Consider the following 11,849-nt stretch of genomic DNA (forward strand, 5'->3'; position numbering starts at 1 on the left):
CAGACAGTGACAAACTCCGAGCAACTCACATTAACTAACATTAATGATGGACGAAAACCAAGGCAAGACGTGGACTCAAATAGACAGGACTGGGCAAAAATAATAGGACACAGCTGGGCTAGATCGGGGAAGCACACGTGGATAATCAGGGGGCGTGGCACACACGAGGATCGTACGAGCCGGGCATGACGGGGCCATTGTCTTTATTAGACAATCACTGCAAAAATGAAGACAAAGGAGCATTCTGCTGATGTGAGAAACAAAGTCATTCAAATGCATGAGGCAGGAAATGGCTACAAACAAATATCACAGAGTTTGAATGTCCTATTAAGCACCGTTGGATCCATCATCTGAAAGTGATATTTAGAATATAGATAAAATATTATGGGGTTCGTATGGTGAAGAAATTATGAGGCGGATGGTAAAGTTCAGTTTTTAGCAATACTGCACGATCCTTAAAATGGCAGCAGTAAAACAGTAAGTGGGAATAAACTAACATACACAGACAGACAACATTACGGAGACAAAAGCGGATACAGGCAGTAGAGACAGTACACAGTGTCATGCTCCCCAGAAACCTTTTTTTGGTTCAGCAAAATAAATTAAAAAAACGAAATACAGATTAAGCTTTACTTTATTCCCATTTCCACCTAAGTGACATTTCTGTTCCATTCCTTTTTGAAATCAGTGGAAACGCAGGCTGGTTCTCAAACCACGCCGAGCCAGAATCAGCCGTATGCTGAATTCTGAATTCAGCACATGCTGAAATGTGAAGTGAGCTGATAGAGCACAGACTGAAATGTGAAGTGAGCTGATAGAGCACAGGCTGAAATGTGAAGTGAGCTGATAGAGCACAGGCTGAAATGTGAAGTGAGCTGATAGAGCACAGGCTGAAATGTGAAGTGAGCTGATAGAGCACAGGCTGAAATGTGAAGTGAGCTGATAGAGCACAGGCTGAAATGTGAAGTGAGCTAATAGAGCACATTGAAGTGGCACGAAGAAATATTCCTGCTCATCTTCGTTAAAGCTGTACCTGAATAAGACAAAGAAACAGACTCGAGTAAATCATGCCTGCCATGGATTTCCTCCTGTAGCGTAACAGCAATGCCTTTCACTTTGTGCCAAATAACTTTGTGCCATCTCTAATGAAAACTGCATTAATCACGTATGTTTTTGCAGTTATTCAACATATGTTCTAGAAGGTAATGATCTTTTTATTTTTCTAATATACACATTTGGTTTGATGCAGCGTTTTAACCTGATTATGTGTGTATCACATCACAGCCATCACACACACACACAAACACACATTTGTAATTATATCTTTCTGGGGACTTTCCATTCATTTCTATGGGGAAAAATCTAATCCCAAAATGACCCAACCCAGCCCCGAAAATATGAGATGTTTGGCATTTTTAGATTCTTGACTGCAATCACAGATCTTTGTGGTGACCTGAAGTGGTCTCCATAACGTCAAAATAACAGGTTTTTATTGCATTGTGGGGGACATTTGACAGTGCACTTGGATACAACGACAAGTCTGGGCGTTTGTACTGCTCATGGTCCACTTACTCATTCCAACACAATAAAGTAGAATGTGCAGTATCTGCCCCTCCCCCTCCTCCAGGACTGGGGTGTACCTGGATCCCAGGGCAGTGACTCTGTCCTTCTACAGCGTCTCTCACACAGTGACCCTCATGCACAGGGCCCAGACCACATTCACCAAGCCCCTCTATCCTGGGTTTGATCTTTATTATAGTACAGTGAAACTGTGCTGACTGGGTTAGTAGGCTGTTAAATGTACCCCCCACCCCAAACACACACCCCCAAAAAAATAATTAAGTAATACCAGAAAACATGATTACTGGCTAAACAGTGTTTGCTTGTGTATCAGGGTACAGCACAAGCCGAAGTGCGTCCTCCAGGGCTGGGGACACCCTGCATGGGATGTGGGCAATTTACAGACAGCAGATAGCCTGGAGGACACCCATACTGACATGGGCGGAACATGCCAACTCCGCACACACAGAGCCAGGGGTGGGAGTCGAACCCAGAACCCTGGGGGTGTGAAGCCCCTGTGCAGCTAACTGAAACACCATGTTTTACCCATCATCATTATTCCCTCAAGGACAGAGTCCAGACCACATTCACCGAGACCCTCTGTCCTGCATTGTCATTACAGAAGCATGCTGCATACAGGTTTCCAATAATGCACAGCATGAAATATGTTACATTAACAGATTACAGCAGTAGTACATTAATAGGATCTTCAGTTAAACTGAGTGAGACAGAATGAAGCTCTACGTAATTAGCTGTCGTCAGACTACAGCATAAGGGAACGAGGAAGCGCATCTCTTAAAATCTTTTTTAAGTAAAAGGTGGACAAAATGATCACAATAAATAAAAGGTCCAAATACAACAATTTTTCTTTCCAGAAATGTGAAATGGTCACAGTTACTCAGACAGTTAGCTTACAGTCAAATGAAAAAAATTACTGGAAGTAATCACATTAAGCTAATGAACTAATTGACATCAATCCACATTGTGTTGTCATGGAGATTAAGGGGTTCCAGCACCTATTAACATGCAGGATGCCATCTCGTTACCATGCCAACGCCGCCACATCACCAGGATTCCCACCCATGTCTCTGTGAGCTCACTTCCTGCCCAGCTCCCTGGCCCTCTCTGTAGCCGCCTCCACAGCCCCCATCACCGCAGCCCGGAGTCCCCCCAGCTCCAGGGCATGCAGTCCATAGATGGTGGTGCCCCCTGGTGTGCAGACGTCAGAGCGCAGCTGGGCCGGGTGCCTTCCGGAGTCCTGCAGAAGCCGGCCGGCTCCCTGTGGACGGGAGGACATCCAGGAGAGGTGAGGGTTATGCTGCGTCCGAGGGACATGATTCAGGGTCAGGGAGTGGGCGTGTCTCACATGGTGCCGTCCAATTGCGTCGCTCTTGCCTCCTGCCCTAGAATGACTGACACTACATCCATCCTCTCACCTCACAAGTCCCTCACCTTCTTCCAGTCTATCTGCCTCTCTGGCATCACTGCGTCTACACAGGACTAATCAGTCCACACTGCTGTTCTTAAGGAGGTTATGAAGGTCTCCATTCATTGGATTATTTCTACTCAACTGATTCAGGATCAGCCAGACATCATCCCTCGGTCACCTAAACTAAAAATGATGACGCTTACCCACCTAAAATGGTGATAATAATAATAATAGATACTTTATTGATCCCCATGGGGAAATGATCTGTCCGTGAAGGGCAGCCACCTGTTGGGGCGCCCAGGTAGCTGGGGGTTAAGGGCCGTGCTCAGGGACCTGCAGACGTGCTGAGGCTGGGTTTGACCTGGTGACCTTCTGAATACTGAGCCACACGCTGACCCTGTGATGATGTTTCCCCACAATGATCATTTCCTAAAGGTATGTGCTTATACTAGTGAAATTTGAAACAGGGTTTAGAAACATTTCAAAACATTTATGATACTTCTGTATTGGAACGTTTTCGAATTTTTAACATAGCAGCCTATATTGCGGTCCGTTCAGAAGTATGAGTTGTCTGTAAGTCGGACAACTCATACTTAATAGTGGCAATTATGTAGGAGTTTAACACCTAGCTAACCCTGGTATGCTTCAACAGGCTGTAACAAGATGCCGAGAATGATTATGCCTAATTCTGTAAGAAAGGTTATGTTGCCCTCTGGTGTTTCAAATTTTAAAACATCACATTCATCCATTTCTACCAAGTTAAGTACAGGTAGCACAAAATCTGCTCCCTAAGTCTGTCTTTAAGTCAGATTTGTGGGTGCGAAAAAATAAGAATGAAGTACATAAAAAAAGAATTATAGTTACTGTAAACCTCGAGTCGACGAGCTGCTGTAACCGTGCAATGTTCACGGACATCACAAAGTAGTGAGTGCGTCTTATTAAAAACCACTGCACTTAACCTACATTTTTAACATAGGCTTCATGACCAACCATTTATAAGTATGAGTTGTTTGTAAAATTGGACGTTCTTAACACGGGGACTGCCTGTTATGTGTTCACTGAACATACCTTTACTAATATCACATGCATTTCTACACATTTCTCCAAGACAGTGTCTGCGGAGCACTATTTGGCTGCTAGAAACGATGTTTCAAACTTTCTCCCAAATCAATTTTTTCCCAATTGTTTCGATGTCTCAGAAGCCCCATTTTTATTATCACTAATTTACATGGTCGAATAGAAGCAGCACATGTTTTTTTGAAAATAAAATTAACTTGACATACAAATAAGGCAGAGACACACTGATACAGAAAGGCTGACATCACAGCTATGAGAGAGACACAGACAGGCACACAGAGAGAACTGACCAGGACGGTCTGTGCTGCGATGCGCTGGGCCAGAGCGCTGGGCATGCCCATCTTCACCCCGCCGTCAGCGAGCGCCTCTGCAAACAGGTACACCTGGGGGCACCAGTCCAGTCACTCAGAGTATTACGACCGGCCAGACTATCAGCCACAAGCAGCCCCCCGGGACTCACAAAGGCCACGCCGCTGCCGCTCAGCCCGGTGTGGGCATCGATCCAGGATTCAGGCCCCTCCTCCACCAGGCCACAGGGCCGCAGCAGGGTCTTCAGCAGCGCTCCCTCATCGGGCCCTGCCCTGGAGCCCCGCGAGAAGAGTAAGGCCCCTTCCTGGACCATGCAGGGGAGGTTGGGCATAAGGCGAAGGACAACAGACTCGGGAGGGAGGAGCTGGCCAGAAAGGGGAGGGGGGTCACAATTCAGTACCAATGTTTAAACCTACGTCCCCCATCCAGCAGAAAAGTCAGAAAAGATGCTCCTCACTTCCTCCAGTGTTGCTATGGTTACGCCCGCAGCTACAGAGACGACAACGTGCTCGCGGGTAACGCGAGGGGCGACCTCACGCAGGATCGCCGGGACCAGGTGGGGCTTCACAGCGAGGAAGATGAGGCGCGAGGCAGCTACTGCTTCAGTATTACAGTGGGTCACAGCTGCGCCCAGCTCCTGAGAGGGAAAGGCAATAAGGGGGCTCGGGCTGAGGGAGATGCAAAGGAATTATTACTGTAACTATAACCATAATTACAGCATTATACAATCCTCCTTCGCATGTTAAATAAGAGCGATTGTAGTACCTCTGCGATTTTTCAGATCAAATTATGAAACGTCATTAAGTAACTGTGAAATAACAAATGTTATTTTCGTGTAAAAAGAGATTTTCTCTCTTCATTGGAAAAATGCACTAATTGTGATATTGTAAAAATATATTACCTTCTTGCCTACTAATTTTTTTCATCAGCATCACTCACCACTGATGCTAATTGTGTGAAACAAAATGTAAATAAAGCGTTTTTTCCCCCTAAGGATAGTTAGGCACGAAAAAAAGAGAGGAAACATATAGCAGGCTGAGCACTTTAAGTACCTTAAAGCGTCCCAGGTTGTTGGAGGAGGGAGCGCTCACCGTCACGTTCGTGGCTAGGACGCCCCCTGTAGGGCAGCACACGGGAGTAAGGAGACGGCTGCAAAGGGGCTGCTGTACCAGCAGGGGGCGCACTCGCTTAGGAAATTAAGCTAGACGAAACAAGATTGTGTTCCTCGGGGCGGGGCTTGCAGTTTAACGATATAATTCAGTTAGCAAAACGTATATCTACCGGCATACAAAGTTATCAGTGTAAACTTACAGGGATAGAAGAGCTAGAAAAGCAATAATAGACGTAAATTAAAAAAAATGTGCCGAAAAAATCTTTCAGGAAATAATTTTATTTGATTATTTAATAATAAATTTTAATTATTTCATTTATTTTGATTATTAGGACTATTATACAGACTTACAGGTATTTACTAGGTAAAACCTTGGACATCCTTACCTGAAAGTAAGATCCCCTTAGCAATGCCAAAGGCCATACTTCCAGCACCAATAAACCCTATCTTCACCTCGGATGGCTCCATTCTGTAATAGAAAAACCTTGTTGTGAGGTGCATTAGTCCAGATGTGAATATATAATATCTGAAAAAGATCAACACGCATCGATGTTATGCGCGATATCAAGCATTGAACTTCATAATCGCCAGTTAACGTGTCTTTGAGCGTCGCCTGTTATGCACATTAGTAACATATCCATGGATAAATGCCGACACGATTAACAACGTGAAAAACACCTAATTGACGGAAACCCCTACCTGTTCCAGGATCCCTCTGGTCTGGTTCCACCAATCTAATAATTATTATCAGATCAGGAAAATTGCTACACGTATGTCCTTGTCAGCGCGGAACTGTAAAGTAACGATCCTCAGTAATCAATAAGACAACTTGTGTTACCCGAAGCTGTTAAATAGCATGTACTCCTAATATCGCGATCTTTAGGTTAAGTTCAATGTAACGCAAATTTAACAGGTGACTTGGTAGTATTTAAAACTACAATATCAGTTATCCGTAGTTAGTCTCGTATGACATTAAAAGATTTCAAAGACTCATTTGACTTGATAGTAAAAAGCGTTTTACACAACAGATGCACACGTTAGTTGAAAATGGGACGACTACTTACTAACCCGGGGTAATACTGAGTGCCCGTAACTTTGCGGACAACTGAACACTTTCTCGGAGTTTCAACTTTTCGATCAAACATTAAGTCGTTGATCATAATGGCGGTGATATGATTATCATTACATCATTATCATATTCGTGCTGTTGGGTTGTTTTCTTACATAAGATTATTACATGCGTTTACATGCGATCTGAGTGAAATATTTATAATAAAACATGAACTGATGGGAACGTGGGGGGGGGGGGGGGGGGGGGCTGGGGTAGCATTGATCTGATTGGCTGCGCCGTTGGGATTTAAATTGTGTAACACGGTTTGATTCTGATGGGGATCGTATTGTTGTGTGGGTTTGCTGGAATAAAGTAGCAGGTTATTTCGATAAGGTGAGTGTGATCGTGGTTATTCTACCATGCAAGTACTGCGCGACATTTTTGGTTACAAGTAATTAATTGCACTAAAAAGTGTGATGAGACTACAGGCTCCAGTTTCGAACATGCCCGGGCATGAGGTGGAGTAGTTTCAGTGTAGACTGGGGTCTGTAGTCTTTATGCATTATTTACTTAAACATACTTATTTGCGCTCTCTGATAACTTTCTAGCAGTATATTTTGCGTTAGGGGCTTTGCTCTGCATCGCCCGGCAGGATCAGTGCTGCTTTTCCATCAGGCACTGCATTGCATTTCTCGATCGGACTGTCCTCCTTCCTCTCCCTGTTAGATGAAGCTGCCCCACCTGCCTTGCATATTGTGGTGGGCACTGGCGCTATGGACGCTGGCCTCTCACTGTGGGCCGGCGGGGGCCTTTTTCAGCTGGCTGAGGAAGGCGGCTGTCCCCCCGGCTCCCGTGGCCCCTGACCCGGTGGGCGATGCAGTGCCTCAGTTCGAGATGGCACTAGCCGATGAGAAGTTCCTGGCGGAGGCTAAACTGATGGAGCTGAGTCCCCTGGACAGCTGCCATTATCGGGTATGGCTACGGGGGGCCTGGGCGCATGTCACCGTTTAAGATCTTCAAAATAAACAGTTGAAACGTTCAGAAAATAGTGTCCCGTTTAGCGTTTAGTCAGAGAATGCTTGTATTAATTAAGAAGCATAGATGACTTTAGACTTTTCTTACAGGGGGGTGCAACGTGAGAGAGCCCGACCAGTCATTCATTACAGGCAACGCCAAACTGAGCTACACATATGACGTACTTTGTATAAGATTTACCATGTTGCATACATTTATAATGCATTATTTTTATACATTGATATGAGTAATCCAAGTCACATTTTTAATAAAATTACATGGTATTGTACTTAATGTGTTTGAATATTTTCATCTGACCGATAGGGGGTGTAATTGCTCCGCCGTTAAAATCACCCAAATTAAAAAGGCCGTTTTAAATGTTAGCGGCCTAATAGCAGGTGCATTGCGTGGAAAGGACTCGAAACCAATGTGCCTGTGTTTAACATGGGGAGGAGTCTACCCCAGTGTAAAGCTGCCCCTCCCACCAGGTCATCGCCCAGCTGAAGAGCACGTGCAGTAGCCTATCAGAGGAGCAGCTCGCCAAGCTGGGTGTGGTCTTGTTCAACTGCCAATCTGAGGTGGAGGGACGCAGGACTTACCCCTGCACTGAGGAGATGGTATGGCCCGGGTGTGAAATTCTTCAGTTCTGTGTCCAGTGAAGACAGTGAAGCCCCAGGTGCATTCAGCTCACTCCCCCCCCCCCCCCCCAAGACTCTAAAGCAGTGCACGGCAGACATGGACGCGGACACATGGAACGCCTACCACATCGTGAGCAACCGGGCGCGCTCCGTCTGCTACGCCACACGCCAGCAGCACTTCCGCAGGAGGGCCGAGGTCACCGTCAACGCGCTCATCGCCACTGCCACCAACCAGCTGGACGCCATGAAGGACCTCAAGGTGCGGCCTGTCCCGGCGTCAGCTCCGCGCTGCCGTCTCCCCTGTGGTCCATGTGTCGCCGCTCCCCCTCTCCTAAAATCAGCTCGAGAATAACCAAAGTCCTCAATGGTCTCTGAGCTGCTCAGCCGGTCGTCGATCTGTCTTTTGACTCTTGACCTCTGGCGTTGTCCCGTGTCCCCAAAGGAAGGCCAGCAGGAGCTGAAGGAGCTGACGGCGGCCTCGCTGGAGAAGCTGCTGCTCGGCCATGGCGCCCTGCAGGAGCAGCAGGGCCAGCTGCGGGTGGGCCAGGAGCAGATGGAGAGCTCCATCACCTCCAACCTGGAGCGGCTCAACCAGGAGAGGGCGCTCATCGCCTCGGGGCAGGAGCTGGTGGCTAGGCTCATCCAGGGGATCACCCAGAGGATGGGTGAGGAGATGTGGACCACCCAAAGTTTCTGAACCTAGTCCTGTAATTAATCTTCCTGAACATCCCAGTTAAAGCAGAAACCAGTATGCGTATTGTGTTCTGGGAGCTTTGTAGAAGGAATATAACCATGGAAAACGTCCACATCACATCTTGCTCTGTACAGAAAATGTCACCAATCAGCTAAAAGGTCAGGGGTCAGACCTGCACGATGGACACAGGGCTATTCTGGAGGACCTGGCTGAGGTCAGGGGTCGTGCTCAGGACATCTATAGCAAAATGGGTAAGTTAAAGCTGATTCCCCTAATGCCCTTAAAGTGGCCGCGTTGCCGATAATCTGTTTATGGTTGCCGCACGTTATGCGCACTGTTTTTGTCACCTGTACCTTTGCCAGAAGACAACCTGTCAGGGTTCCTGAAGTACCAGAACCGCACGGCCCAGTACTACACGGAGCTGATGGGCAAGCTGGAGCGCATGAATGGCACGTTGGGATACATGCTGCGGTATCTGGACGGCATGCAGGGCCGGCTGGAGGAGCGGCTGTACCTCATCCAGAGCTACTTGGGCTGGGCGGGTGCGTGACAGTCAGCAGGCCCCACGTCCAGTGGAGGTCATCTCTCAGTCCTCTGAAAAGAAATCCAAATACTTTTCAGGAGTATGGGAATAGAGCTTTTTTTTTCTTTTTGTGGTTTCCAGGCATGAGTCTGTCTGCCCTATGGGTATGTGCAGTGCATGCTGGGTACTTTCTCCTAGTAGCACTGCTGCTCTGCTTTCTGCACTGCCCCTGCTTCTCCCGCGCCGCCCTGCTGGTCAGCGTGCCCCTCAACGCCGCAGCGGAGCTCAGCCATCAGCCCTCGCTGGACATGATGGGACTCAGCCTTCTCCTCGTCTCGCTCTCCTTGGGTGAGGCTGGGCATGGAGCTGTTTGATGTTAAGTGGACTGGACCATTTATCGTGACGGGGGGGGAATCACTGTAGTCTTTTTGCCCCAGGTCACTGGTTCCTCCTGCAGCTGCTTAGGGGTGTGTCCAGACTCGGGGTGAAAAAGCCTGCCCTTGCCCCTCCTTTAGCTCAGTACCTAGATGCCCGACCCAAGAGCCCCAAACGTCCACGTCTGAGCCACTCCACACCTGAGAGGCAAGTGGCATCATTTTCAGTGTTTTGCATCTTCTGCTACCTCGACACCACATCGACTGACCTGTAGGTCCCTCTTGCTCCCAGATATGCTGTTGGCAGCAGCCTGGCCCTGGATCACGGTCCCCTGCTGGCTCGGGACAGCTTTTCCTACGGTGTGTAAATTCACAATAACCTTCTTCCTACCCATAATCCTCTAGTCTCCTGGTCTGTGACATGCATGCCGGGCTGTCATGGGGGCATGGACACCTTGCAACACCGCAACCCCCTCCAGGAAATATTTTTCCAGATGGCCCTGAATTTATAACTATTTTTGCCCCTGTGTACATGCATTGGGTGTGGTGTTCTAATCCCACACTGGGATAGTCCACCTTCTTCCTTGGAACCATACAGGAGTGCACTTTTATCTCCATGCACCTCTGGTAACATCTACATGAACGTCAACATTTAGTAGACGTACCACACTCCAGCCGCAACAGGGTTATGTCATCTAGTTCGAACTTACTGCACTCGCCACCCCCCCCCCCCCCCCCCAAACAGATGACCATTGCCTGACTGGCACTGACAGGATCTGTGAGGCCCAGTTCATTGTACCCAACCTGGGCTCCCCAAGCCACTCTACTCCCAGGACCAAAAGACGGCCTAGTCTCCCTGCGGTAAGCCTGAATGTGAAGCACTCATTGTCTCCTCTTGATCTTGCATGCCTGGATTTAGGTCATATTGGTTGAATGGCTCCTGATCTAAAATGGGCATGTCACCGGTTGTTGGCAGGGGGTGCTGGAGGGTTTTGCGCAAAGGCACCTGGGGGCCGTACTGGATGCTGTAGGCGAGTCTTCATGCTGTTCCAGCCCCAACCAGTCACTCGGTAGCAACAGGTACGTTCCCTGTACACCGTGGCGCTAGCCCCGATCCTTCCGGAAACATCCGACGCTCTGGATCTGTGCTGCTCCAGCTGTTATTCGTTCAGTAGTATGTATATGCATGCAGGACCACAGTGTGACTCTTCCTCCTCTCTCTCCCTCTTTAGTTCTGCCTCCGGGAGACGTCTCTGCCAGGGCACCACCAAGACGGGCCACCCCTGTAAGAAGAGGGCCATTCTCGGCCAGGACTACTGCAGGATCCACGAGGGAGGCCACACCTCCTACGCACCCCTCACCCCCACGCCACTGACCTCAAAACCAGAGGCTCCTCCCATATCTTAAATGTACTAATGTTATGCTTTTCAAACCCCTAGGGCAGGGCTAAGATCAACGTTTTAACAATTTTATGTGGTAGTTCACTGAATGCGCTTTGTGTACAACGTCTAAGTAGCTGTAGTATTTAAAATGTGTGGTTTTATTTAAAATAAATGATTTGTACATCGTGTCTAGCCGTACTGTGCTTTGGGTTTCTGATATGGGCTGGCCACCCTGTCCCAGAGATGACTGCGGACTTCAGCACCAAATGCATCCCAGTGACCCCCTTGCCTTATCTTTGAAGTGCTCTGCATGCATGCCAGGGAATCGGACTGAGCTGATTCGGGGACCTTTAGCGATCAGCTTGGCCCTCCAATGAGGACTGCAAACCTGGACTTCAGGAGCTGCAGTTCTACAGCTGTGCCAGATACACAGATGGTGTATAGTGGCGCAGGAGGTAGTGCTATCGTTCGGCAACCGGAGGGTTGCAGGTTCGAGCCTTAGTTCCTCCTGACCCCATCAAAGTCTCCTTGAGCAAGACACTGAACTCCAAATTGCTCCCTGTGAGCAGGTTGGCGCCTTGCATGGCAGCCTCTGCCACTGGTGTGTGAATGTGAGGCATGAAATGTAAAGTGCTTTGAGTACTCGTAGAGGAGAAAAGCGCGATATAAATGCAGTCCATTTACCAT

The 11,849-nt window shown here is 48.0% G+C and overlaps 2 protein-coding genes across 5 annotated transcripts; one reads left to right on the plus strand and one right to left on the minus strand.

The window, feature by feature from the left end:
• Nucleotides 1-616: 616 nt before the first annotated feature.
• On the minus strand, nt 617-6,762 carry pycr3 (pyrroline-5-carboxylate reductase 3). Of its 2 annotated transcripts, XM_049011806.1 has the most exons (8): nt 6,555-6,762; nt 6,186-6,278; nt 5,873-5,955; nt 5,428-5,492; nt 4,833-5,012; nt 4,527-4,739; nt 4,357-4,449; nt 617-2,839 (listed from the first exon to the last, which is right to left on the minus strand). In XM_049011806.1, exons 3-8 carry the CDS (start codon nt 5,952-5,954, stop codon nt 2,657-2,659), a joined length of 816 nt encoding a protein of 271 aa, XP_048867763.1. In that variant the 5' UTR covers nt 5,955; nt 6,186-6,278; nt 6,555-6,762; the 3' UTR covers nt 617-2,656. The 2 variants fall into 2 exon arrangements, with proteins under 2 accessions (XP_048867763.1, XP_048867762.1); XM_049011805.1 differs by lacking the exon at nt 6,555-6,762 and having other exon boundaries at nt 6,186-6,541.
• Nucleotides 6,763-6,809: 47 nt separating this feature from the next.
• Nucleotides 6,810-11,350, plus strand: bmb (brambleberry). Of its 3 annotated transcripts, none has more exons than XM_049011802.1 (13): nt 6,810-6,930; nt 7,264-7,509; nt 8,040-8,168; nt 8,263-8,448; nt 8,632-8,854; nt 9,018-9,134; nt 9,246-9,425; nt 9,548-9,754; nt 9,844-9,988; nt 10,073-10,140; nt 10,526-10,641; nt 10,757-10,860; nt 11,013-11,350. In XM_049011802.1, the coding sequence occupies exons 2-13, from the start codon at nt 7,264-7,266 to the stop codon at nt 11,185-11,187; spliced, it is 1,896 nt and encodes a 631-aa protein (XP_048867759.1). In that variant the 5' UTR covers nt 6,810-6,930; the 3' UTR covers nt 11,188-11,350. The 3 variants fall into 3 exon arrangements, with proteins under 3 accessions (XP_048867759.1, XP_048867760.1, XP_048867761.1); XM_049011803.1 differs by having other exon boundaries at nt 10,554-10,641; nt 11,013-11,151; XM_049011804.1 differs by lacking the exon at nt 6,810-6,930 and adding an exon at nt 7,662-7,732 and having other exon boundaries at nt 7,373-7,509.
• Nucleotides 11,351-11,849: the final 499 nt, after the last annotated feature.

This window comes from Brienomyrus brachyistius, chromosome 4, assembly GCF_023856365.1.
Source record: "Brienomyrus brachyistius isolate T26 chromosome 4, BBRACH_0.4, whole genome shotgun sequence".
Taxonomy (NCBI): Eukaryota; Metazoa; Chordata; class Actinopteri; order Osteoglossiformes; family Mormyridae; genus Brienomyrus; species Brienomyrus brachyistius.

What these genes read in the sequence shown, in the direction of transcription:
- pycr3 (XM_049011806.1), bottom strand. Translation starts at nt 5,954, where the DNA reads ATGGAGCCATCCGAGGTGAAGATAGGGTTTATTGGTGCTGGAAGTATG. An exon ending in CCATAGCAACACTGGAGGAA is followed by an intron (nt 4,740 to 4,832) that starts GTGAGGAGCATC and finishes CTTTCTGGCCAG; the next exon opens with CTCCTCCCTCCCGAGTCTGT. An exon ending in GCGGCAGCGGCGTGGCCTTT is followed by an intron (nt 4,450 to 4,526) that starts GTGAGTCCCGGG and finishes TGGTGCCCCCAG; the next exon opens with GTGTACCTGTTTGCAGAGGC.
- bmb (XM_049011802.1), top strand. Translation starts at nt 7,264, where the DNA reads ATGAAGCTGCCCCACCTGCCTTGCATATTGTGGTGGGCACTGGCGCTA. An exon ending in GAGCTACTTGGGCTGGGCGG is followed by an intron (nt 9,426 to 9,547) that starts GTGCGTGACAGT and finishes TGTGGTTTCCAG; the next exon opens with GCATGAGTCTGTCTGCCCTA. An exon ending in TCGGGACAGCTTTTCCTACG is followed by an intron (nt 10,141 to 10,525) that starts GTGTGTAAATTC and finishes CCCCCCAAACAG; the next exon opens with ATGACCATTGCCTGACTGGC.